The sequence below is a fragment of the Leguminivora glycinivorella genome, chromosome Z (assembly GCF_023078275.1).
Source record: "Leguminivora glycinivorella isolate SPB_JAAS2020 chromosome Z, LegGlyc_1.1, whole genome shotgun sequence".
Classification (NCBI taxonomy): Eukaryota; Metazoa; Arthropoda; class Insecta; order Lepidoptera; family Tortricidae; genus Leguminivora; species Leguminivora glycinivorella.
Genome location: NC_062998.1, coordinates 5,141,269 through 5,165,026, shown reverse-complemented (window position 1 = coordinate 5,165,026; position 23,758 = coordinate 5,141,269). Strand labels below are relative to the sequence as shown.

Below are 23,758 nucleotides of genomic sequence, written 5' to 3'. Positions count from 1 at the left end.
CGTTTAAGAAGTGTAATGCCCTTACGCTAGATATCACTATAGGTCTCATTGATCTAAATAGTGGGAAATTTCGCTATGGTCTTAGTGCGTTTTCTCATTATCCGATCCGATATCGGATGTCGGACCGATATCCCATACGTTACAGGCGTCATCTTGGATTTTTTCTATTCAAATCCTTCCGATATCCGATATCGGATCGGATAATGTGAAAACGGACTTAATTGTTCTAATGACGAAGCGATGGAGTACCGATCCAGAGACCGTGAGTCCAAGTCTCACCCAAGGCCAAACACTTAAATTAACTGCACTATCATCTGACATTACACTCAGGTGGTACGTCTGTTTGTACTTCTTTTTTAACCCCCGACGCAAAAACGAAGGGGTGTTATAAGTTTGACGTGTCTGTCTGTGTGTATGTCTGTCTGTCTGTCTGTCTGTCTGTCTGTCTGTGTGTCTGTCTGTGGCATCGTAGCTCTCGAACGGATGAACCGATTTTGATTTAGTTTTTTTTATCTGAAAGCTGAGTTAATCGGGAGTGTTCTTAGCCATGTTTCATGAAAATCGGTCCACTAAGTCACGGTCGGGGGTTTTTTCAAAATTTTAATTTTGTGGTTAGGTTGTATTCGCACTTTATGCATATATTTGTTTTTCAGGGCCACTCGCAACCGTACAAAACAGTGAACGCCAAAGCATTAGAAGACTCGCAAGTCATCAAGCTGCCGATGAGAGCCTTCCAGGAGGTCTTTCACGAATACCCTGACATTTTCGTCAGAGTTATACAGGTTAGTCAGAACAGCCCCTAGACTAGTGAAGTGCAAGTTTCCAACTTTCCAAAAGAACCTTAAATTTCTTGAAAAATTCACGAAACTTTCATGAAAAATAAAGGGAATTTAAATTTATGAAATGGAAGGTTTCCATCCATACAATTGTCCATACGAAGTACGGAAAGTTTCCGAAGTTTTCCTATGTGAAAAATTCAGAATTTTGAAAACGTTCCGTAGGCACATCAGTACCCTAGACTAGACCTAACTTCAGAATGCTTAGCAAGGTAGGGGTAGGGGCGCGACAGTATCTCATAGCAGTTATAGCTATCCTCGTCCTGCCCAATGTGATTTATAAAGGACATATTCAATTTTTTGGAAATTATTAATTAAAAGCCTGATATGGGCAAAAAATATCTATTTTTTTTCTTATGTTTTGCATAAATCGTGGTACAAAGGAAAATTTACCCTATATATTCAGTAATTTGGTTTAAATTTCAATGTATATGGTGGGCAGTACGACGCTATTATTATACCCGTCCTTCTGTAGGCAAATGTGTGAAAAAGGTTATTTCGCCTGATGGTCTCCAACAGGAAATATGTAGTAGACATGAAATAAAATGTAACTAATTTTTTTTTTCGTACTACATTGTTGCCAAGTTAAACGTTTCATGCCAAAAATGTGACAGTTACAAAGAAAATGACGTCCTCATTTAATTTCCACTATTTTACTAATTAATTTATAAGCACGGGAATTTAGGGACTGGTCCCACCGCGAGCTAGTAAGCTATGAGCTATCGGCTATAATTGATAGTTCAGCGCTGAGCGAGTAACTACAAACATCGCCGTGTCTCTTTTATTTACACTGGTCATAGTTTACTAGCTAGCGGTGGGACCAGTGCCTTACGCTTTTAAAAAAGAATTAGGATCAAAGACACAGTTAACAGACACGTAAACAGCGACCCTTAATCACAATTCTTGTGCATTTCAGATCATCATGGTGCGATTACAGAGGGTGACATTCACAGCACTACATCAGTATCTCGGTTTGAGCGCCGAGTTGGTTAATCCAGTGAGTCGATTGTTTTTATTAAATCTGGTAGGACATGACACTGAATGCACTGATACCAAAATATATTATATTACATAATTATTTTTATTTAATAACACAAAAGGAATATCCACGCAACACGCTTCGTCAAAATGATAGATACAAGTGCGGAAAGCATTTGCACGTGGGCGACGTTTTCCAGTATATTATGGTCCTTTGAAGTATCGGCCTGACGAGAAATGTACTGCTTTGCGAACTAGTGCGGGAAAAAAACACTATATCTACTGGAATAGTACATTACGATACAAGTGCGTAAAAAATTACGAATTTCGTGCGACGTTTTTCAGTACAGATGAGCCTCTGAAGTTGACCTGCAAAAACACCCCTTATATTTTTCAGTACTGAAAAATATATTGAAAACAGTCAATATATTTTTCAGTACAGATGGTCGTTTTTTTACGCACTAGTTCGAGAAGTGGTTCATTATATGCCAGGTCGAAACTTCGGAGGGCCATCTGTACTGAAAAACGTCGTACGATACACGTGCGAAAAGGAAATTCGTCGAACTTCCTTTTTTACGCACTTGTATCGTAATGTACTATTAAAATACATAACTTTAAATGTGCTATTGCACGAGCTTCGTCGAGTTCTAGAAAAATTTACCGTATCCTTGACATGTGTCGCCATCTAGTTCAAAAATGAATAGTACCTACATCGAGATGAAAAAAGAATTAACTCAGCCTTAACAACACAACTTAAATCTCCACACGAGATGTCGCGATTTTTACGCTCGTTGGTAAAACTCAAATAGTGTATTTTGCACAATTCTATTTATATTTGATTAGACTTCAGTGTTTTTTTAGATCTACTGTTTGCAATAAATATACTTACATCGACCGAAAGAATGTCTGTCTTAACAGTACAACTACTGTATCACGAGATGGCGCGCAAAAAAACGCATGAAAACTCGAAAATTCGGGCGTCAATTTTTTTCCGGGACCATAGGATAAGTTAGACCGATTTTTGCAAAACCAAAAATTATAACAAATTTCTGCGAAATCGTTAGAGCGGTTCCGAGATCGTCAGTGTAAATAAATATATATATAAATAAATAAATAAATATACAAGAATTGCTCGTTTAAAAGTATAAGATATATTTGTATGAGACTTACAGTGTTTTTTAGATCTACTAAGAATTTTGATTGATATAACCCGTTGAACAGGGCCGTGAAAGACGCCGACCTACCACAGTCGCCTCGTCACCAGGTCGCAAAGCCACAGTGGACTCCAGTACTTCCATGCATTCCCCCCACCACACCGAGAGAACCGAACATTCTGTAAGTATATGTCTGTTCTGTGTGTATCTGTCAATCAACTTGTCAACTTAGGTAAATCCATTCTGCTATAAGGTTGATTATACATTTTTGTATTTGAGATCATAATTTTTTTTTCTACTCCCGAACTGTAATTCGTCATTTACAGGCTCGTGCATAGGTCTTTAAAACCCTACATAAAAGTCTATTCCCCAAAGCCAGCGTCCGCCGGCTTTCCGCGCATGCGCGCAGTATCGAAAAAACTGAAAACGCATTGTTTGGCTCTGTAACCATGGCAACGCATTGTTACTGCGCGCGTGCGCGGGAAGGCTTTGAACAGCTGAGCTGACCGTGCAAACCATTGCGTCAAAATACAGGAAACAGTGTGAATTTAACGAAAGTTATTCAAGAAAACTATTAAAAACTAAGTGCATGGTCGTAGAAAAAGTATTATATGCAATGGTGTTTAACTGAGTCAAAAAATGCTCGTGGCGTCTTAATAACAATTTTCGGCTTCGCCTCAAATTGTTACCCACGCCACTCGTTTTTTTTGACCTCCTTTAAACGCCTGTTGCATAAAATACTATTATATAATCAACATTATTGCAGAATGGATTTACCCAAGTCTGAAGTTAAGCGACATAAGTATGAAGTGAATGCGTGTGTGCGTGTATTTTGCCTGACAAAATGTTAGAATTGAGTGTCATGTTTGTGTGTGTGCGTTTTCTCAACTCTAAACTGAACAATAACCCCCTCATTCATAAACGTTCACTAAAGTTATCAAGCCGATAAAGTTCGTTTGTCCCTTTCCGACGCATTGGTGTGATAGAAAGGGACAAACGAACTTTATCGGCTTGATAACTTTAGTGAACGTTTATGATATTGTTCAGTTTGTTCAACTGTTTTTTCGTATTATTGGTTTGGAAAATAATAATTGTTGCATGCAGCAAGAGAACGGACACGCCGCATCCACCCCCATCAACATCGCGAGAAAATCGAGACCCGACATGGTGCCCGATATTACTACTAACACACCTCAGGTAAGTTCATAATGACGGCGGTACAGTGCCTTGAAGTTTCGCGTGACGTCACGCCTAGGTACAATTCTTACCTAAAAGTGACGTCACAAGCGGACTCCGGAACTTTGATGCCCTGTATCTTTGTATTTTTTCATTAATTAGATAAAGCGAAAAATATGTGTTCAGTATTTTTAGACGATCTAACTGTCGGAGTAAACAGAATTCCATTTTTTTTATGTAGTCATCATCCCTATTGGCGGGTGAGCCCTATATTTTTCAAATTTGCCGCCTCTTTTAGTGACAAAATTTGTGCAATAATCCTCAAGCAATAATCTTCAAGTGTGTGCAAGAGCGGATCCAGCTTCGTGCCCAGGGGGGGGGGGGGGTCACGTGGTAAAGGCCGGGGCCCCGGGGGGGTCACGTGGTCTATTTGTATGACCAACTTAGGCTCCAGGGGGGTCATGACCCCCATGACCCCCCCCTTTGCGAAAGGCGTATTCAATATAAATCGAATCGCCCCTCATATCCTATTTTCCTTCCTATATCTGTGGTTACATCGATATTTTGTTTCATATAAAACATTTCATTTTAACAGCAGCAGCCAGATGTGCAGCCGACATCTTCGTCGTTCCAAAGGAGCAAAGAAGGATCCTCCTTTAAGAAGAATAATACTGACAACATGGACGAACAGGTAATACTAATAAGGCTGCATACAGATACATAACGCAGAAGCTTAGGCACTGGTCCCGCTGGTAACCGGCTGTAAAAAGAAAAAAACCGGCCAAGAGCGTGTCGGGCCACGCTCAGTGTAGGGTTCCGTAGTTTTCCGTATTTTTCTCAAAAACTACTGAACCTATCAAGATCAAAACAATTTTCCTAGAAAGTCTTTATAAAGTTCTACTTTTGTGATTTTTTTCATATTTTTTAAACATATGGTTCAAAAATTAGAGGGGGAGGGACGCACTTTTTTTTCCTTTAGGAGCGATTATTTCCGAAAATATTAGTATTATCAAAAAACGATGTTAGTAAAGCCTTATTCGTTTTTAAATACCTATCCAACAATATATCACACGTTAGGGTTGGAATGAAAAAAAAAATCAGCCCCCACTTTACATGTAGGGGGGCTACCCTAATAAAACATTTTTTTCCATTTTTTATTTTTGCACTTTGTTGGCGTGATTGATATACATATTGGTACCAAATTTCAGCTTTCTAGTACTTACAGTTACTGAGATTATCCGCGGACGGACGGACGGACGAACGGACGGACGGACAGACAGACATGGCGAAACTATAAGGGTTCCTAGTTGACTACGGAACCCTAAAAAAGATAGTAGCTCCCGTGTAAACAATAGACGCGATGATAGCGCAGGCGAGTTATAGTTCGTAGCCGAGCTATGAACTACATATCACTCCCTTTATTTACACGGGAGCACGGGGGTAATCTTTTACCGATACATACATACATACAATCACGCCTGTGTCCCATGAAGGGGTAGGCAGAGCACATGAAACTACTCGGGTTTCAGTGCCACTCTTGGCAAATAAGGGGTTGAAAGAAAACGAAACTGTGACATTGCAGTGACAGGTTGCCAGCCTCTCGCCTACGCCACAATTTAACCCATATCCCACAGTCGCCTTCTACGACACCCACGGGAAGAAAGGGGGTGGTGAAATTCTTAACCCGTCACCACACGGGCACTCCCGCCCGCACTCTTTTGCCGATAGCCGGTAGCTAATAGTTTACTCTCTTTAGGTAGAACCAGTGCCTTAGTGCGTTTTTACATTATCCGATACGATATCGGATGTCGGACCGACACCCCATACATTACAGGCGCCATCTTGGATTTGTTCTATTGAAATCCTTCCGACATCCGATAGCGGATTGGATAATGTGAAAACGGAATTAGTGTTCATTTAGACTTCAGAAGTCGAAGGCTTGAACCTCGGCTGTGATCTAGAAAATTAGTCTTAGACTCGGAAGCCAATTCGTCGTACATTTTACGTGTGAATGTAAAAATGAATTTGTAGAGTGTAGATCAACTTTTAGATGCAGGGCCGGTTTTCACCGTCACTTGGTAGATATTGCTTCTTGTTTTCTTATGCGCACTGCCAAGGAGTGGAGTTCCTCACCGGCATCTATATTTTCCAGCTCATATAACCTAACTTTCAAATGAAGGTTGAACAGGCACCTTCTAGGTAAGCTCGCTCCTCGCCTCAACTAATATGTCCATTATAGTAAAAAAAAAAAATACACAGGCGAGGGCAAACGGACGTTTCTTGTTGACAGATCGAACTAATCTAACATAACATGACATCATTTGTTTCAGGCATTAATACGAATAGCGACCGAAGCTTTCATAAAGGAGCTCGGACTCGACAACGACCAACTGCTTCAAGGAGCGGTACAAGTCAGAGACTTACCTGCAGGAACCTATATCATGAAAGAAGAGAGCCATAAGGTATGTATCTTAATATGTCTTTCGGCCAATACATGAATTACAAGAGTTGAAAATATAACAATTAAAATTTTGAAAAAAACCCCGACCGCGACATAGTAGACCGATTTTCGTGAAACATGGCTAAGAACACTCCCGACTAACTCAGCTTTCAGACAAAAAAAAACGAAATCTAAATCGGTTCATCCGTTCGGAAGCTACGATGCCACAGACAGACACACAGACAGACAGACAGACAAACAGACAGACAGACACCACTCCGTCGTTTTTGCGTCGGGGGTTAAAAATAAAGCTTTGTGACACGACTCCAAATGAATTAAAAGAAAATCCTGGTCGCGGCACCAAATCGTAACGTACTTTCCATCGATTCAAAGCAATATGGACAGTGGATATTTTGAAAAAGACTACTGTGTGGTGTCAAAAATAATTTCCGTTATGGTTTACTCATTTGTCATTAAAGTTGATACTTCTTTATGTATAATATTTTTGAGATATAATATTTATATTATTTTGTATTAACTCCTTATTTATTTGAAAGCTCTATTATAGTATCAAAGGTGAACCAGAAATAGTACAGGTATTTGATTTGTAACGTGTGCTTGAAAAAAATAGTTTGATTTGTATAGTTCTCAGTCCATCGTGTTTGCCAACATTTCAATGTTTTCATAAATAGTGTGTCCATAGAAACAATCTACGTACGTGTTATAAGTGTCACATATCATGATATCAAGCATGTTTTAATATGTAACTTTGAGTTTGTTTATGCTGTACAACATCTAAAATACATTTAAAATCTATAGCCCATGTATGATTTTTTATTCAATGTAAATCAATATTTCATTTTCAACAACCCATAACAACTCGCAAAGTTTACATACGTTTATCATTTCTTATGTGTTGTGAGTGATGGGTATGAGTGATATAATTTTTGTAACTGCTTTTTTAGTACTCTACGCGTCTCTTCTCGCGAAAATGCCCATATACATTTTGAATATCTACTTAAAAATGCATATCGTTAAAAAAACTTGTATCTTCGCCTGTCAATGAAAAGAAAATTGTAGTAAGTATGTATGGAATGCATATAGACTTACTGCGTTTTAACTTTGAGGAACAGCGTGAGATACGAGATTTTTTAAAAGTAGTGACGATATGATTGTAACTCTTTTATATTATTCAGGACGTGGCACTGGTGTATCTACTGTCCGGAGCACTGCTAGTGTCACAGAAAGTCGCTGAAGGTGAAGGCGAGGTGCATATGTTCACCGCTTACCCAGGTAAGGATTGATAAAAAATGTCTAACGATTTAGATGGATAAAGATGAACTTTGTGACGGGTCAATCCGCGCAAGAATAATATGAGTCACGATTTTATGGCATGTTCTATTTATTCACGATGCAAGTTGAAGTGATAATCCATCTCTAAATAAGTGTTACTTTCCCGATGTGTGCATAGATCCTTTCATTTGCAGCTGTAGTTCAAATAAACACTCAATGAAGTTGAGACTCACGTTACTTTTAATTGGATTCACCCTAACTGATTTTTGGTATACGAATATTGCTGACAATGAATACAGCAACCATCTTCATAGCAATGTTTGGGGCTTATGATGGGGATGGTTGATCCAAATATTATCCTATTTGCGTCGTCGTAGCTTGCTTCAAAAAATTGTCAATCCCTAGAATTGTGTCTCATTGTTTTTTTTAATAACCTTTTGTCCTGGTTTCATAGAACAAAACTTAAGACGTATGCTATGACGGAAAACTCAAACATTTGGTAGTTGGCAACCCCTGACATATACGTAATAACCTAACCACAAAATTAAAATTTTGAAAAAACCCCCGACCGCGACATAGTATACCGATTTTCATGAAACATGGCTAAGAACACTCCCGACTAACTCAGCTTTCAGACAAAAAAACTAAATCCAAATCGGTTCATCCGTTCGGGAGCTACAATGCCACAGACAGACACACACACAGACACGTCAAACTTATAGCACTCCGTCGTTTTTGCGTCGGGGGTTAAAAATAATTGAATACATATTAGATTTATCAATTTTAAAGTATATGTACATACATACATACAATCACGCCTGTTTCCCAGAGGGGTAGGCAGAGATCACGGATTTCCATTTACTACGATCCTGACAAACCACTTTCGCTTCACACACTTTCATAACGTTTCTCATACACGCTCGTCGGTTTCGAGTACTTCTGACCTGGCCTTTTTGCAATATTTCCCCGATTTGATCAAGAAAAGTTCGCCTAGGTCTTCCACTACCAACTGACCCTTCCACTCCTTTTTCATATACTTTCTTCGTTAATCTCCTCTCATCCATCCTCTCTACATGCCCAAACCACCTTAACATACCCATCTCAATTTTGTCACCACATCTACATCCACTCCACACTTCTCTCTTATCACGCTATTTCTGATCCTATCACTCAACTTTACACCAGCCATGCTTCTTAACGCTCTCATTTCCACGGCATTCACTTGACTTTGAAGTCTTTTCTCCCACACCCAGCTTTCACTACCATACATAAGTGTAGGCACCAAAACTCCTCTATGCAAAGTATATGTCATAATAAAATATGGCAACTTTCACAGAGACTTTTCTCTTTTTTTAGGCGAAGTGGAAGGCGGTCTTGCAGTGCTAACTGGCGAGCCATCCTTCTTCTCAATACGAGCGAAACACTTCTCAAGAATCGGACTCCTGTCCAAAACAACAGTATACAGTATCATGCGAGAGAGGCCATCTGTGGTGCTACATATAGCCAATAGTGTTGTACGGAGATTGTCACCGTTTGTGCGACAAGTGGACTTTGCTCTAGACTGGGTAAGTAACTGGATAGTTTAGGCCTCCTTTACAAGAACACAGTATACAGTATCATGCGAGAGAGGCCATCTGTGGTGCTACATATAGCCAATAGTGTTGTACGGAGATTGTCACCGTTTGTGCGACAAGTGGACTTTGCTCTAGACTGGGTAAGTTGTTAGATATCTTAGGCCTCCTTTCCAAGACACAAGGGTTTTCGCCTTTCGCCCAACAAGCAGACTGGCTAAGTCGTTAGGCCTCTTTAGGACTCCTTTCTAAGACTAGTTTTACATAATATTATTATATGAAATGTATAATATACGTCCAATGCACGCAATTGAGGCCTTTTGTTGTGCTACTTTAGCTACAAACACTTTAAATTCTCGCATTTTGTACACATTCTTAAAGTTTAATCCGTGTGTTACTTTATATACAATAGTTAACATGGTGGATATTTTTGTATAGAGTCTGTTCGGAAAGAGAAGAGTCGTGAAATGTATAGGGTCCAATACATTCCATGACTCTTATCTTTCCAAACAGACTCATTTACAATTTTACATAACATGTTTTTTTCCTTTGATTTATTAACAGTGATCGGTTTCTTGGATTCGACATGGGGTGAACGACCTCAATCATTATGTTAGTATGGATATGCCCTGGGAATCCGGGCTTAATGTTGTTAGAAAAGGCAAAAAAATATGTACAATGTCCACAATGCCAAATGGTTTTATTGCTCAACCAAAAATATAAAGTAATCCTCTGTGCTTGGCACTTTTAACGTGTTTTTTAACAACACTTTTACTCGTACATCAGATGGTTACTTCACATTTTGTACAATAGATTGCTTGCTTAGTCGACGTGTCGGTTGGAAATCAACGTGGGGCTTGATCCAACTTAGAACAGTTTCATCCTTACGGAAAGATTTACCTTTTTGCGGCATGTCAACTAGTACGTGACACTGCCTTACGGTCTAGTACTCCCCAAAAATATTCCAATCATACGCGAATTTATACGCGACTAAAAAGTTCAATTAGTGTAAGCCACAGTTGTCGTAAAAGGTAATCTCAAAGTCCATGAAACAAGTCGATAAAATGAAAATTGAACCATAGTAAGCGAAGTTAACGTGGGCGTGGCTACTTATTTATTGGATCGCCTTTGAGCTATAAGATCTATGTATTTGCACTTATACGATAACCTGTGACCTAATATTATGGTATAAATTATACAGCTAGTACTATTTATTTATGCAATCCTTAGAAGCAAATAATTAGAACTGAAATCCAAAGAAAATAATGAAATGTCAATGTCAAGATTTTGAAGTATTTTTTCCATCATGAATATCATGATCGATGTAAGGTAATACTTTGTGGAGGTTCTAATATATTTTGCTTAATAGAGTGTAGAGATTAGGAAAAGAATAGAATTTTTTGTCTCAACTGGTTGCCATGTAAGAGTAAAAAGTTCCTTAGAGATAATTTCGTCGTATCAATATTAACTTTTCTACTTGATATCCCGCGAGGGTGAATCCAAAAAACCGATCACTGTTTATTAACCAAAGAAAAAAATACAAAGAATATTATTATATTGTTACTTTTTTAACCAAAAGCTCTAAAATATCTGACCAAAAATGTTCTATGCAAAACATATGTATGACGGGGATAAGTCAGGATTGCCACCATCTTCAGACATCAGGGGGGTTACCATGACGTACTAAAGACGTTCAGTTTAGGTTGAGAGAAAGGGACACAGCTATAGCAGTTACATAGCTCCGTCCCTCTCTCTCAACCTAAACTGAACGGCTTTAGCACGTCATGGTAACCCCCCTGGGCGTTGCTGGATCATCGAGGATTAAGACGACGACGATAGTAATCAACGATTTATTTTAAACACTTTCAATTTTACAATATCTGATAGGTAAACAACATTATTTAGAACAATTATACCGTGGACAGTTCCAGGGTAGGTCTAAGACCTCTTGTCTCTAGCGTGGTCCGCCAGAGAGTGCTGGGTCTCAGGTATCCCGGCTCCTTCCTAGCGCACGAAGTGGGGACAACTGGTTGTGACATGTGTCTAAACATGTGTGTGTGTTCAGTTTATCTTGAATATGTATAGTTTAATATTCATCTATCCATAGTTTAGGTTACAGTTTCCTTTTCCTTCTTTTTATTAAGACACTGCACCTACTTAATCTTTCTGGTTTAGCCCATTGGTTGACTGGTAGAGAATGCCTTGAGGCATTAAGTCCGCCATTTGTACCTTATTTTGTTGTGCAATAAAGATTAAATAAATAAATAAACCATTATTCTCTTGTAGGTGTTCCTAGAATCCGGTCGCGCCGTATACCGTCAAGACGAAGAGTCTGGCTCCACGTTCATAGTGCTGAGCGGTCGGCTGCGTTCCGTCATAACGCACCCTAACGGCAAGAAGGGGCTGGTCGGAGAGTACGGGAAGGGCGACTTGGTTGGCATTGTGAGTACTCATTCATTTCATTCATTCACTCATTCATTTCATTCATTCACTCATTCATTTCATTCATTCACTCATTCATTTCATTCATTCATTCATTCATTCATTCATTCACTCATTCATTTCATTCATTCACTCATTCATTTCATTCATTCACTCATTCATTTCATTCATTCACTCATTCATTTCTTTCATTTAGGCATTCATTCTTCACTTATTAATTAATTCATACACTCATTCATCTATTCATTCATTTACCCATTCATTTATTCGTTCAGTCATTCATTCATTCACTCGTTCAGAAGTGACCCGAAAGCCGCGCTGTTCGTTGAATGAACCAACAGATACCAGGCGCTTGTTACTTCATAAAGCGGCCATTCCTTTTAACATTATAGTCCAACTCTGTAAGTACTGTCTATAGTAGTATATATACAGCCATTTGTTGAGTCCGTGCTGTGTAGACAAGACGAAGAGTCCGGCTCCACGTTCATAGTGCTGAGCGGTCGGCTGCGTTCCGTCATAACGCACCCTAACGGCAAGAAGGGGCGGAGAATACGGCAAGGGAGACTTAGTTGGCATTGTAAGTACTCATTCATTCATTCATCGCATTTATTCATTGATTTCATCTCATTCATTCATCTCATAGTCTGGTTGGCATTGTAAACGTACTCTTCCGCATCAGCCTTTTAGCCCACTGCTACGCCATCTCTCGGACAATGGTGTTCAAATATATGAAATAGGCGCTTTTCTCTCTCACATAGTCTAAGCCTGTGTAGGTGGACGCGTACCATGCTTGTATGAGTGAGATATGACAGGTCGACTGGTTGCGTTCTTGAAAGGCGGTAACTGTAACGGCTCAGCCACGACATTGGTCTAAGCGCGACAGCGGTGAGCGGCGGACATACATTGGAGCGAGACATAGCGATGGGACTTTTCATTCGCACGTATGGCTGCCGCTCACCGCTGTCGCGCTTAGACCAATGTCGTGGCTGGGCCGTAAGGTAAATGAGAGCGGGTGGGCGGCACTTTCAGCGGGGAGCGGGAGTGGCCATACTGTACGATAGTACTCTTTGTTATACTGTGACAATACGCTGTTTTTAAGTTGATTTCATATTTATCTTATTCCGCAGGTGGAGATGGTGACACAAACCCGACGTAGCACCACCGTGATGGCGGTCCGAGACTCCGAACTGGCCAAACTACCAGAAGGCCTTTTCAACGCGATCAAACTACGCTTCCCCGTAGTTGTTACAAGACTTATCAACCTACTCGGACACAGGATATTAGGTACCTTTTATACTTTACGATTACGGTTCGTTCCAACTTTTTTTTTTTTTTTTTTTTCCTAGCCTATAATTGTGTCCCACTGCTGGGCAAAGGCCTCCCTTTCTTCCGCCACTCATCACGATTTTCCGCCTGCTCCGGCCAGTCGCTGCAAAATGCGTCGAGGTCATCCCGCCATCTTTTCTTTGGCCTACCTCTGCCCCGGCTAATCTGTGGTGTCCAGTCGGTAGCCAATTTGGCTCAACGATCTGGATGCATTCGGCAGACATGTCCTGCCCAATCCCACTTGAGCCTTGCAGACTTAACACCCACATCTACAATACCAGTTTTGGAGCGCAGTTCGGTCGTTCCAACTAAATTTTATAATATGTACCATGTTCTTAGATTGTCGCAATGTTAAAACGGATTAGTAGTAAAATGTCTAAAATTACAAAAAATCCAATTTTCAGTACATCAAAATGCCAAAATGACATTGTCCTATTACATCCAATATACGAAATGTATTAGTTTCATAATAACCAAAATTCAAAATGACACTTTCTCAGAACTACCTAAAATTCGTCACTACTTTTAAAAAACTTGTATCTTCGTCTGTCAATGAAAAGAAAATTGTAGTAAGTATGTATGGAATGCATATAGACTTACTGCGTTTTAACTTTGAGGAACAGCGTGAGATACGAGATTTTTTAAAAGTAGTGACGAATTGTATTTACAGTCATTTAGTAAATGAATGCAAACTATTTGTGAAAAACTGCAAGAATACACATTTCATGGATACCTACTGCGTTTTAGGCATTTTGAGAAAGTGAAGTTTTGTTTCAAGTTACGTTGACTGTTGGGAATACGGTAATTTGAGAAGTAGGTTTAAAATTGTCTTCGGTTACCGCGATAGTTACTCATGAAATAAAACTATGGAAACGGATTAAATCGCGTATAATGAATTTAAAATACATGCGATTTAATCCGTTTCCATAGTTTTATTTCAAGTAGGTTTAAGTCATTTAAAGTTTTAGACATTATGAGACTAATCTGTTTTGGCATTGCGACGTTTTAGGAATATGGTATTATAAAAGGTGGTTGTAAAGAACCGTAATCTACTTTACTAGCTTTTATCCGCGACTTCGCTCGCGCTAAATTCAATTGCAGAATTCTCCATACAAACTTCCACAAGGAAAAAGACAAAGAGTAGGTAGCCTATGTCATTTTCCATCCCTTCAACTATTTCCACTTAAAAAATCACGTCTATTCGTTTCTCCGTTTTGCTGTGAAAGACGGACAAACAAACACTTTTACTCGTTTATTTGATTAATTCATTCTAAAGTCTTAAACAGATGGCAAGCTCCCAAGAGCCGTGACAAAAAGCCGGGATAATTCTATAGCCATTTTTTAACAGGTTCATGGCAGAAGCCGACAGCGGGCCTCGGCGGAGCGACTTTAGAACCTCGAGTTTCGGCTCACAACTTCTCAACAGTAGCAGTTGTTCCTGTGAGCGATGACGTACCGCTCACTGCCTTCACTTATGAACTGTACCACTCGCTCTGCGCTATAGGTAAGCTTATTTAGGCACTGGTCCCACCGCGAGCTAGTAAGCTATGAGCTATCGGCTATAAAAACGAACAAAACGTAAGCACCCCCGTGCAAATAAAACAGACACGGCGATGTTTATAGTTACTCGCTCAGCGGTGAGCTATCAAAATCATCTCTCTTTCGTGTCTCTTTTATTTGCAAGGTAGCTACTTCAGGCTAACTTCAACAAGCGGTGAGGGCTACGGGATATCGAGATCGATGCAGAAAAATAAGCTGTTAAGCCAAGTGGTCAAGATCCTCATTGATGAGGGACTGACAAAGAAAAAATTCAGAGCAATTGTGTGAGTCGCACGGCGCATCGCCAATCTTATTATTTGCCATAGTATTTTTTACTCTTTCGAAGCGCTGGTGGCCTAGTGGTAAGAGCGTGCGACTTTCAAACCGGAGGTCGCGGGTTCGAACCCGGACTCGTACCAATGAGTTTACGGAGCTTATGTGCGAAATGACATTTGTTATTTTCCAGTCGCTTTTCGGTGAAGGAAAACATTAGGTTAGAAAACCGGGCTAAGCCCAATAAAGCCTAGTAGTGACCATTCGGGTTAGAAGGTCAGATGCCAGTCGCTTTCATAAAACTAGTGCCTACGCCAAATCTTAGGATTATTTATCAAAGCGGATCCCAGGCTCCCATGAGCCGCGGCAAATGCCGGGATAACGCAAGGAGGATGATGAGTATTTTTACTATTTCTTTACGTTATTTCCTTTTACAGGGCCGACAGTTCGCCTGACTTCAGATGTCATAAGAAAACTACTGGGTCTGACAATAATGGACCCGAACAACGAGTATCGACTCAGCTCGTGGTTGGCCCAACAGGAGGACAAACACAAGGTACATTTGGCAGAGATTTTGACACCCTCGGCGGTAAAATAGTTATATTTTAAACGTAAAATTTCGATTGAATTGTAACTTTTTGATCGTTAATAAAGTTAACTTTCATCATTGAATGCATAAAAAATCGTTACGAGGATTTACTGGTGAAACCCGATAAATCGAGATAATTCGTCCTTGAAATAACAACATTGTGGAAATTGCACATAGTTCGAATTTCAAAAACCAGTTTGCTCAACTTATCGGGTTTCACCAGTACGAGGGTTTACTGGTGAAACCCGATAAATCGAGATAATTTGTCCTTGAAATAACAACATTGTGGAAATTGCACATAGTTCGAATTTCAAAAACCAGTTTGCTCAACTTATCTGGTTTCACCAGTACGAGGGTTTACTGGTGAAACCCGATAAATCGAGATAATTTGTCCTTGAAATAACAATATTGTGGATATTGCACATAGTTCGAATTTCAAAAAGCAGTTTGCTCAACTTATCGGGTTTCACCAGTAAACCCTCGCGTAAAACTTACGTTTATTTTGCCCGACGTTTCGAACGTCACATTACGTTCGTGGTCTGTTCTACAGTAGAAAAGTACGTGAAGCGATTGAAATTAGAAAGCATCGGAATGTCAACCAGAACGAGGGACCAGAGGGAGGGAGGGAGGGAGGGAGGGGTCATTTATTTCTTGTGGAATCCAGTAATTAGCAAGTGTAATCACCTAGGGACATACTGGTTGATATCGTGAGTGTTCTGTGTAAGGAAAGTGAACCCTAGCGCAAAAGTGAATAATCAAGATCAAGTGCGGGTAGTTCGGAAACTCGTCCGGCTAGAAGATGTTGAGACAATTCCTTGCCAGTCTGCCAGTGACCACGAAGGTAATGTGACGTTCAAAACTTTGGGCCAAATATAAACGTAAGTGCCACGATTAAGTCCCGTTTAGTTCTATAATTATGAGTGCAAATCGTGTTAGCTTAAATCAATAAGTCATATGATAATGAGAATTGTTTTATTATTTATAATGAGAATCCAAGGCAACTAATGTATTTTATAAAGTACTAGCTTTTGCCCGCGGCTTCGCTCGCGTTAGAAAGAGACAAAAAGTAGCCTATGTCACTCTCCATCTCTTCAACTATCTCCACTTAAAAAATTACGTTAATTCGTCGCTCCGTTTTGCCGTAAAAGACGGACAAACAAACAGACACACACACTTTCCCATTTATAATATTATATTATAAAGTATATAACAAAATCCCGCTCGAATTGAAATCAACAACCAGCGATAAATGTTTCTTTGAAAAACTCGAAATCTAAACTGGTGTCTGACGCACACTATTCATTGATTCCTATTACGAGACCTAACACTGTATCAAATGAGTAAAACTGTAAGTATACAAATATACACATACTTATAAAATTCGCTCGTTCAGCCTTGCCTGTTAATAATTAATGTAATTTTTAATCTAGCAGTAAGCATGCCAATGTACCTGACGTGTAAAATTTTATTTTATCAATAAAGGATTGTATTGTATTGTATTGTATGGTATTTTTGACGACTGGTCTGGCGCAGTCGGTAGTGAGCCTGCCTGTTGCGCCGCGGTCCCGGGTTCGAATCCCGGTAAGGGCATTTATTTGTGTGATGAGTACAGATATTTGTTCCTGAGTCATGGCTGTTTTCTATGTATATAAGTACAATATATAAATTATATATTATATATATCGTTGTCTGAGTACCCACAACACAAGCCTTCTTGAGCTTACCGTGGGCCTCAGTCAATCTGTGTAAGAATGTCCTATAATATTTATTTTATTTATTTTTTTATTTTTTTAGGTGGCCCTGTACCAGTGCGATCCTAGTCTAACGCAGTGGACGCAAAGATGCATCCGGCAAGCGGACTGCATCCTAATCGTAGCTCTTGGAGACAAACAGCCTAGTATTGGAAAGGTTAGTATACTAAGTGTCCCTAAAACCAACGCCAAAACGAAAAGAGGTGATAGGACATTTCATTAGTCAATTACTCAACACCATGACATCAAATGTCACCAAATTTTGACGACCGGTCTGGCGCAGTCGGTTGTGACCCTGCCTGCTGCGCCGCGGTCCCGGGTTCGAATCCCGGTAAGGGCATTTATTAGTGTGATGAGCACAGATATTTGTTCCTGAGTCATGGATGTTTTCTATGTATATAAGTATTTAACCCCCGACGCAAAAACGACGGGGTGTTATAAGTTTGACGTGTCTGTCTGTCTGTCCGTCTGTCTGTCTGTCTGTCTGTTTGTCTGTCTGTGTGTGTGTCTGTCTGTGGCATCGTAGCTCCCGAACGGATGAACCGATTTAGATTTCGTTTTTTTTTGTCTGAAAGCTGAGTTAGTCGGGAGTGTTCTTAGCCATGTTTCATGAAAATCGGTCTACTATGTCGCGGTCGGGGGTTTTTTCAAAATTTTAATTTTGTGGTTATTATATATTATATATATCGTTGTCTGAGTACCCACAGCACAAGCCTTCTTGAGCTTACCATGGGCCTCAGTCAATCTGTGTAAGAATGTCCTATAATATTTATTTATTTATTATTATTTTTTATTAAATGTCTGGTTTTTAAGGTGTCAGCCATAACAGCCGCTCACTTTTAACACACCTCGGACACTGGCGGTCAAATATATGAAAGAGGTGCATTCCTAGCACACAGTCTAAGCTCGTGTAGGTGAACGCGTACCATGCTTGTATGAGTGACATATGACAGGTCGACTGTTCGCGTTTTTGACAGGCGGTAACTGTGAGGTAACCGAGAGGGGGTGGGCGGCACTTTCAGCGGGGAGCGGGAGTGGCCATACTGTACGATAGTACTCTTTATTATACTGTGCTTTTAATATGCTGTTTATAACAATCTTTATCATCGAGATACAACACGCACATACTTCAGTTACAACACGGATGATCCGAGATTTTTAAAACTATCTTTGAATAACCATAGTAATTAACGTCTTTTTTATCTCTATGTTCACAGATAGAGAAAGAAATCGAGCGTCTAGCCATCCGTACACAGAAGGAGTTAGTTCTTTTACACCGCGAAGGCGGAGCGAACCCCAGCGGTACAGTCCACTGGCTTAACATGCGAACATGGGTGTCTCAGCATCACCATGTGAGGTGTCCTCATCGGATGTTCACTAGAAAGAGTCAGTACAGAGTTGTAAGTAACACCTTCGTTATATAGACGGTTATGTTATGGAGAATGGGTGATGTCCTGTCACGGTCGCCATCATTGTCCGCGCGGATAATAAGCTCCGCCGTGCGTTTGTCCAGGCCTGTACAGGTGATACTAGGTGGCACCAATCACAGTACGAGTATGTTTATAGGGAACTTGACTGTTCTTAAAATAAAATATTTTATATCTTGCACGAAATAAAGCATCAGATAATTATTAGAAAAACATGGACTGAAGTTATTTTTAAATCAATTTCTATTTAATAAGTCAGGTAGAAATATATAAAGTAACTGAGTTGACCGTGACGTCACTCATTTCGATTTCATATTAATTCCATGTTAGTAAGTCGTTCAAAATCGTTTTGACAGTTCTTAAAAAGATGCTGATTTGACTAGGAGGCAAGTAGCCTATATGAGAATATGGGTGTCACATGTTCACTAGAAAGTCAGTATAGAGTGGTATGTATGTTGAATTGTCACACAAGTTTTCCATAAGTGTAAGGCCTGAATACACGATCAAATTGGGTGGGTGGGTGCATGTCCTGAGGCCACGTATGCTGCATAGCGTGCACCCCCACTGCGCGCCCTGCCGACTGAGCGTCCATTCAGGCCTAAGTAACGTCAAATTTGGTACCTAATAATATTTTTGGTAGTAATAATAACTCGAGGAAGTTAGTAAGGAATGGGTGACCTATTTGCTTTATGACGTCACACATGTCAAATTTAAATTATAAGGTTCACTTGCATCATCAAAAATCCACCATTTTATATGGAATTTGACAGTTGACAGCCACTAACTTTGAGTTAAACGGGTGGTGCGAGTGGTCCTAAGGCAAATATCTCACCCCGTCCGACTACTAACAATAAGAGTTCTGAATCACTCACGGTTATTTTCATTAGACATATTGACCTTGATATAGACTGACCTTTTTAATTTTTGTCGATTTCTAAAAAAAATTGTTCATCTCACCAACACGAACAAAATACTGAAAATGCTCGTAAATCATCAAACTAAATCAGTTTCATCAATTTATTCAATATTAAATTTTATGATCCAAAAAAACTTATAGGTAAAATCTACCAGCAAGCTTAAGACGTCGGGTTAAAATTTGTATGAAATTATTTTGCTGTCTTGTGGATAAAATGCAATTTTGCTATCTGTTTTCGAATAGCAAAGAGATACTTTATCAGTTGGTGTCTTAAAAAAATATAAAATAAGTCAATACATATATACATATCGTCACTACTTTTAAAAAATCTCGTATCTCATGCTTCTCCTCAAAGTTAAAACGCAGTAAGTCTATATGCATTCCATACCTACTTACTACAATTTTCTTTCGACGAAGATACAAGTTTTTTTTTTAAAGTAGCGACGATATACGATTACGTCACATTGTGACGCTTCCCTTTCGTTTCAGAGCGAGTTATACAGCAAAGTGTTGATGTCAGAAGCGAGCGTGCACTCAGACTTCTCGCGACTGGCGCGGTGGCTCACCGGGACCTCGGTGGGGCTGGTGCTGGGCGGCGGCGGCGCGCGCGGCGCGGCGCATGTCGGCATGATACGGGCCATACAGGTCACCCGCCCATTCCTAAACCCATTGATTTTTTTTTCACATATACAAATATCATTACAGGATGAACCCAATGCGATATTGTAGTAACAAATTAAAATATAAATATAAATAATAAATAAATATTATAGGACATTCTTACACAGATTGACTGAGGCCCACGGTAAGCTCAAGAAGGCTTGTGTTGTGGGTACTCAGACAACGATATATATAATATATAAATACTTATATACATAGAAAACATCCATGACTCAGGAACAAATATCTGTGCTCATCACATAAATAAATGCCTTTACCGGGATTCGAACCCGGGACCGCGGCGCAGCAGGCAGGGTCACTACCGACTGCGCCAGACCGGTCGTCAAACGTGATTGATGCAATAAGCACTTATTCACACTGAGGTTTAATAAAACCCCATTTATTCGTTTGCAGGAAGCCGGTATACCCATCGATATGGTAGGAGGCGTGAGCATAGGCGCTTTCATGGGCGCCCTCTGGTGCATGGAAAGGAACATTACCACTGTGACGCAAAAGGCCAGGGAGTGGTCACAGGTATACCTACAACCATCCAATCCAGTTTTTAGACAACTCGAGGATTACGGATAACTTGGACAAAATCTACCCAAAATATTGAGAAAATTCTATCTTAGCGTTTATACACCGTGTTTTTATTGAATTCCGTTAATTTCGGCATATATAGGTAGGAAACAGAATAGCATAGTTAGTGTTTTTTAATTCGTAACTTTTTTCTGAAAAATCCCATACACCTGCGATAGATGTTGCTGTTAAGAAACGAAAAAAACGTTGAAAGTTCGACTGTGCTGAGCAGAGCAGAAAATCTTTCTAAAAAAAAACACGATACAAAATTTAAACTTTGAATAAACTCTGACATTGTGGACTGATTTTTATCAAACACGGCTAAATTGCAACAAAATTTTAGCTTTCAATCTAAAAATAACCTAAATCGGTCATCCGCTACAAAGCTACGATGCCACAGACAGACACGTCAAACTTATAACACCCCATCGTTTTTGCGCCAGGGGTTAAAAATTTGACAAAAAGGATCCTTGCCACACAACACAAATCACAAGTATACCATCAATTCCAGAAAATGACCCAATGGGGCAAGCAGCTCATGGACCTGACCTACCCAGCGACATCTATGTTCTCCGGGCGACAGTTCAACACAACAATACGTACCACCTTCGGCGAAGTACACATTGAGGATCTATGGCTGCCGTACTTTACAGTCACTACGGATATTAGTGCGAGCTGCATGCGGGTTCATAGGCATGGTGAGTTGGACTTTTAAAAGTTTATATAGGTAGTTCATACTAAGAATCGTACCTCGATTTTTTAGCGCCACCTATTAAATACTATCATAACTACACTGATGATGCCTACAATTTTTTTTTAAATGTGTATTGGCGTGACATCATGAATTTAAAATAAAGTAGCATGTCGTTGGTTCTTATAAAAAATAAAAACACGCAAAAATATTTGGGGAACATATGATTTTGGCCACTTCGAGGCTGCGAAACAGCGCCATCTAGCCTAAAAGGCCCATTTCAGAGGTACGCTTTTTTGTATGGTCTTTGTCTGTCCCGGTATTATATCGTGACTACTTTTAAAAAATCTCGTATCTCACGCTGTTCCTCAAAGTTAAAACGCAGTAAGTCTATTGTCCCGGATTTGTAAGTTCACATTTTTGACACATTTGTTTTGAAGTATGTTGCGATGTGGCTAAGATGTATCGTTTGCCAAATCTAACGATTAATTTCGAATTGGTTGAATCGATTAGGCCCTATATGTATTTATTTATTTATGTAAATGTAACATGTGTTAGATTACGTTTAAAGTAAGCGAAATATTGTTTTTAAGTATTTGATTTTTTTAAATATTATTACAGGATTTTATTTAAAATTTCATTAGGTTGCGCGAGTTTACGTATTGTGGACGCTGTCATGTGTCAAAAAGAGGTTTTTACAGCTCTGGGACAATACACCGTGTTTCACTTAACACTAAAAACCTGAAAACCGTTTGTTCAGAATCGATAGTAGAATCGATTGAGCTACATCTTGATGGGGGTAATATTTTTTTTTAAATTTGTATTATTAGTTATTTTTTACGTGCCCATTCTACAAATTCGTAATACAACATTGTGCATATCGCATTGCTAGAGGTTGTATACCTTTTTCAGTATTTAGGGGTATTCATACTGGCTGGTTACTTGGACGACTATTTTTTTCCGCTACGAGTTTGACGTTGTTTGTCAGTTTAATTTTAATGTTTACCTTTAATAAGTCATAAGTGATAACAAATTGAACTCGTACCTAATTACAACCTTGTTATTTTAATTGTTGGGTTTAAATTTGCTTACTGAAATTACCTGTCCAATTTGAAGTTTGCTGTGACAAAGCTTTAAAGTGTTTTACAGTGACATATGGTAAACCTTATGTCGTTGCAGTAACATACACAAATAAGTAGTTTTAAGGTTTTTGATGGTAGTTAGCAATTATTTTTTGAGTGTAGAGTTAAAAGTCGAGTAGAGCTGTACAGAAATTCAAATATCAATTTAAAAAATAAATAAACATCAGATTAAAAAATGAATACTCTAGATAAGTTTAAAAAAATAAAAATCAGTTGGGGTGTCTGAGGTTTTGAGTGATAACGGAAACACCGTGTATATGCTTTCCATACATACTTACTACAATTTTCTTTTCATAGACAGACGAAGATACAAGTTTATTTAAAAGTAGTGACGATATAGTCCTTGGTTTTGGAGTACAATCGAGGTGTTAAATATAGTTGCGGACAGAGTGCCAAAAATATGTATACACGACTTTATTGGTTCGAAAAAATTTATGGAAATCTTGGGACATTTTTTGTCTCCTATCAGGATCGAAAGAGCTCTCGATTCTGAGTATGAATCGCGTAAAAAATACCCACGTTACAAAAAAAGTGGGGTGGACAACTTTGAAAAAAATGGCCCATCCACAATTTTCATTATATACTCGGTGTTAAATGTAGCATTGACGAACTCTATCTATGTGTGTTTTGTAATTGTTGTTCAGTTTATTTCAGAGATCTTTAAATAAATGTTTTTTGCCCTTTAAAACCTTACACTCCTTGCCAATTTTTCATATATTATGATTTTTACTTATTTTTAAGGTTTATCTGAATTACCTGAAAAAGCATCAGCTTTACCGCGATTTTATCACTTACATATTCGAGAAAGTGTGTGTAACTTACTATTTCCATCTCACTTCCATTAATGTGCCAGTATGAGCGAGACGTAAGGTACAGCGGGACAAGTACGGCTGGAGGTAAATATGAACTACTCGATTTTTTCCATGTTTTTCTTTTTTTTTTAATTATTAAGTAGAGTATCCACTGGTCATATAT

The 23,758-nt window shown here is 39.2% G+C and overlaps 1 protein-coding gene across 5 annotated transcripts in view; it reads left to right on the top strand.

The window, feature by feature from the left end:
• LOC125241646 (neuropathy target esterase sws) overlaps window positions 1-23,758 on the top strand; it is an 80,445-nt gene that overhangs the window by 33,056 nt on the left and 23,631 nt on the right. For 3 of the 5 annotated variants that reach the window (XM_048150213.1, XM_048150216.1, XM_048150212.1), the window contains exons 6-22: window positions 654-782; window positions 1,753-1,833; window positions 3,036-3,149; window positions 4,073-4,165; window positions 4,740-4,835; window positions 6,475-6,606; window positions 7,781-7,877; window positions 9,234-9,442; window positions 11,735-11,890; window positions 13,018-13,174; window positions 14,565-14,720; window positions 15,466-15,584; window positions 17,412-17,525; window positions 18,586-18,768; window positions 20,201-20,356; window positions 20,786-20,905; window positions 21,462-21,648. In XM_048150213.1, coding sequence (XP_048006170.1) covers window positions 654-782; window positions 1,753-1,833; window positions 3,036-3,149; window positions 4,073-4,165; window positions 4,740-4,835; window positions 6,475-6,606; window positions 7,781-7,877; window positions 9,234-9,442; window positions 11,735-11,890; window positions 13,018-13,174; window positions 14,565-14,720; window positions 15,466-15,584; window positions 17,412-17,525; window positions 18,586-18,768; window positions 20,201-20,356; window positions 20,786-20,905; window positions 21,462-21,648 — 2,299 coding nt within the window. The remainder of the gene's footprint in view (window positions 1-653; window positions 783-1,752; window positions 1,834-3,035; window positions 3,150-4,072; window positions 4,166-4,739; window positions 4,836-6,474; window positions 6,607-7,780; window positions 7,878-9,233; window positions 9,443-11,734; window positions 11,891-13,017; window positions 13,175-14,564; window positions 14,721-15,465; window positions 15,585-17,411; window positions 17,526-18,585; window positions 18,769-20,200; window positions 20,357-20,785; window positions 20,906-21,461; window positions 21,649-23,758) is intronic. The other 2 variants (XM_048150214.1, XM_048150217.1) reach the window with 1 other exon arrangement.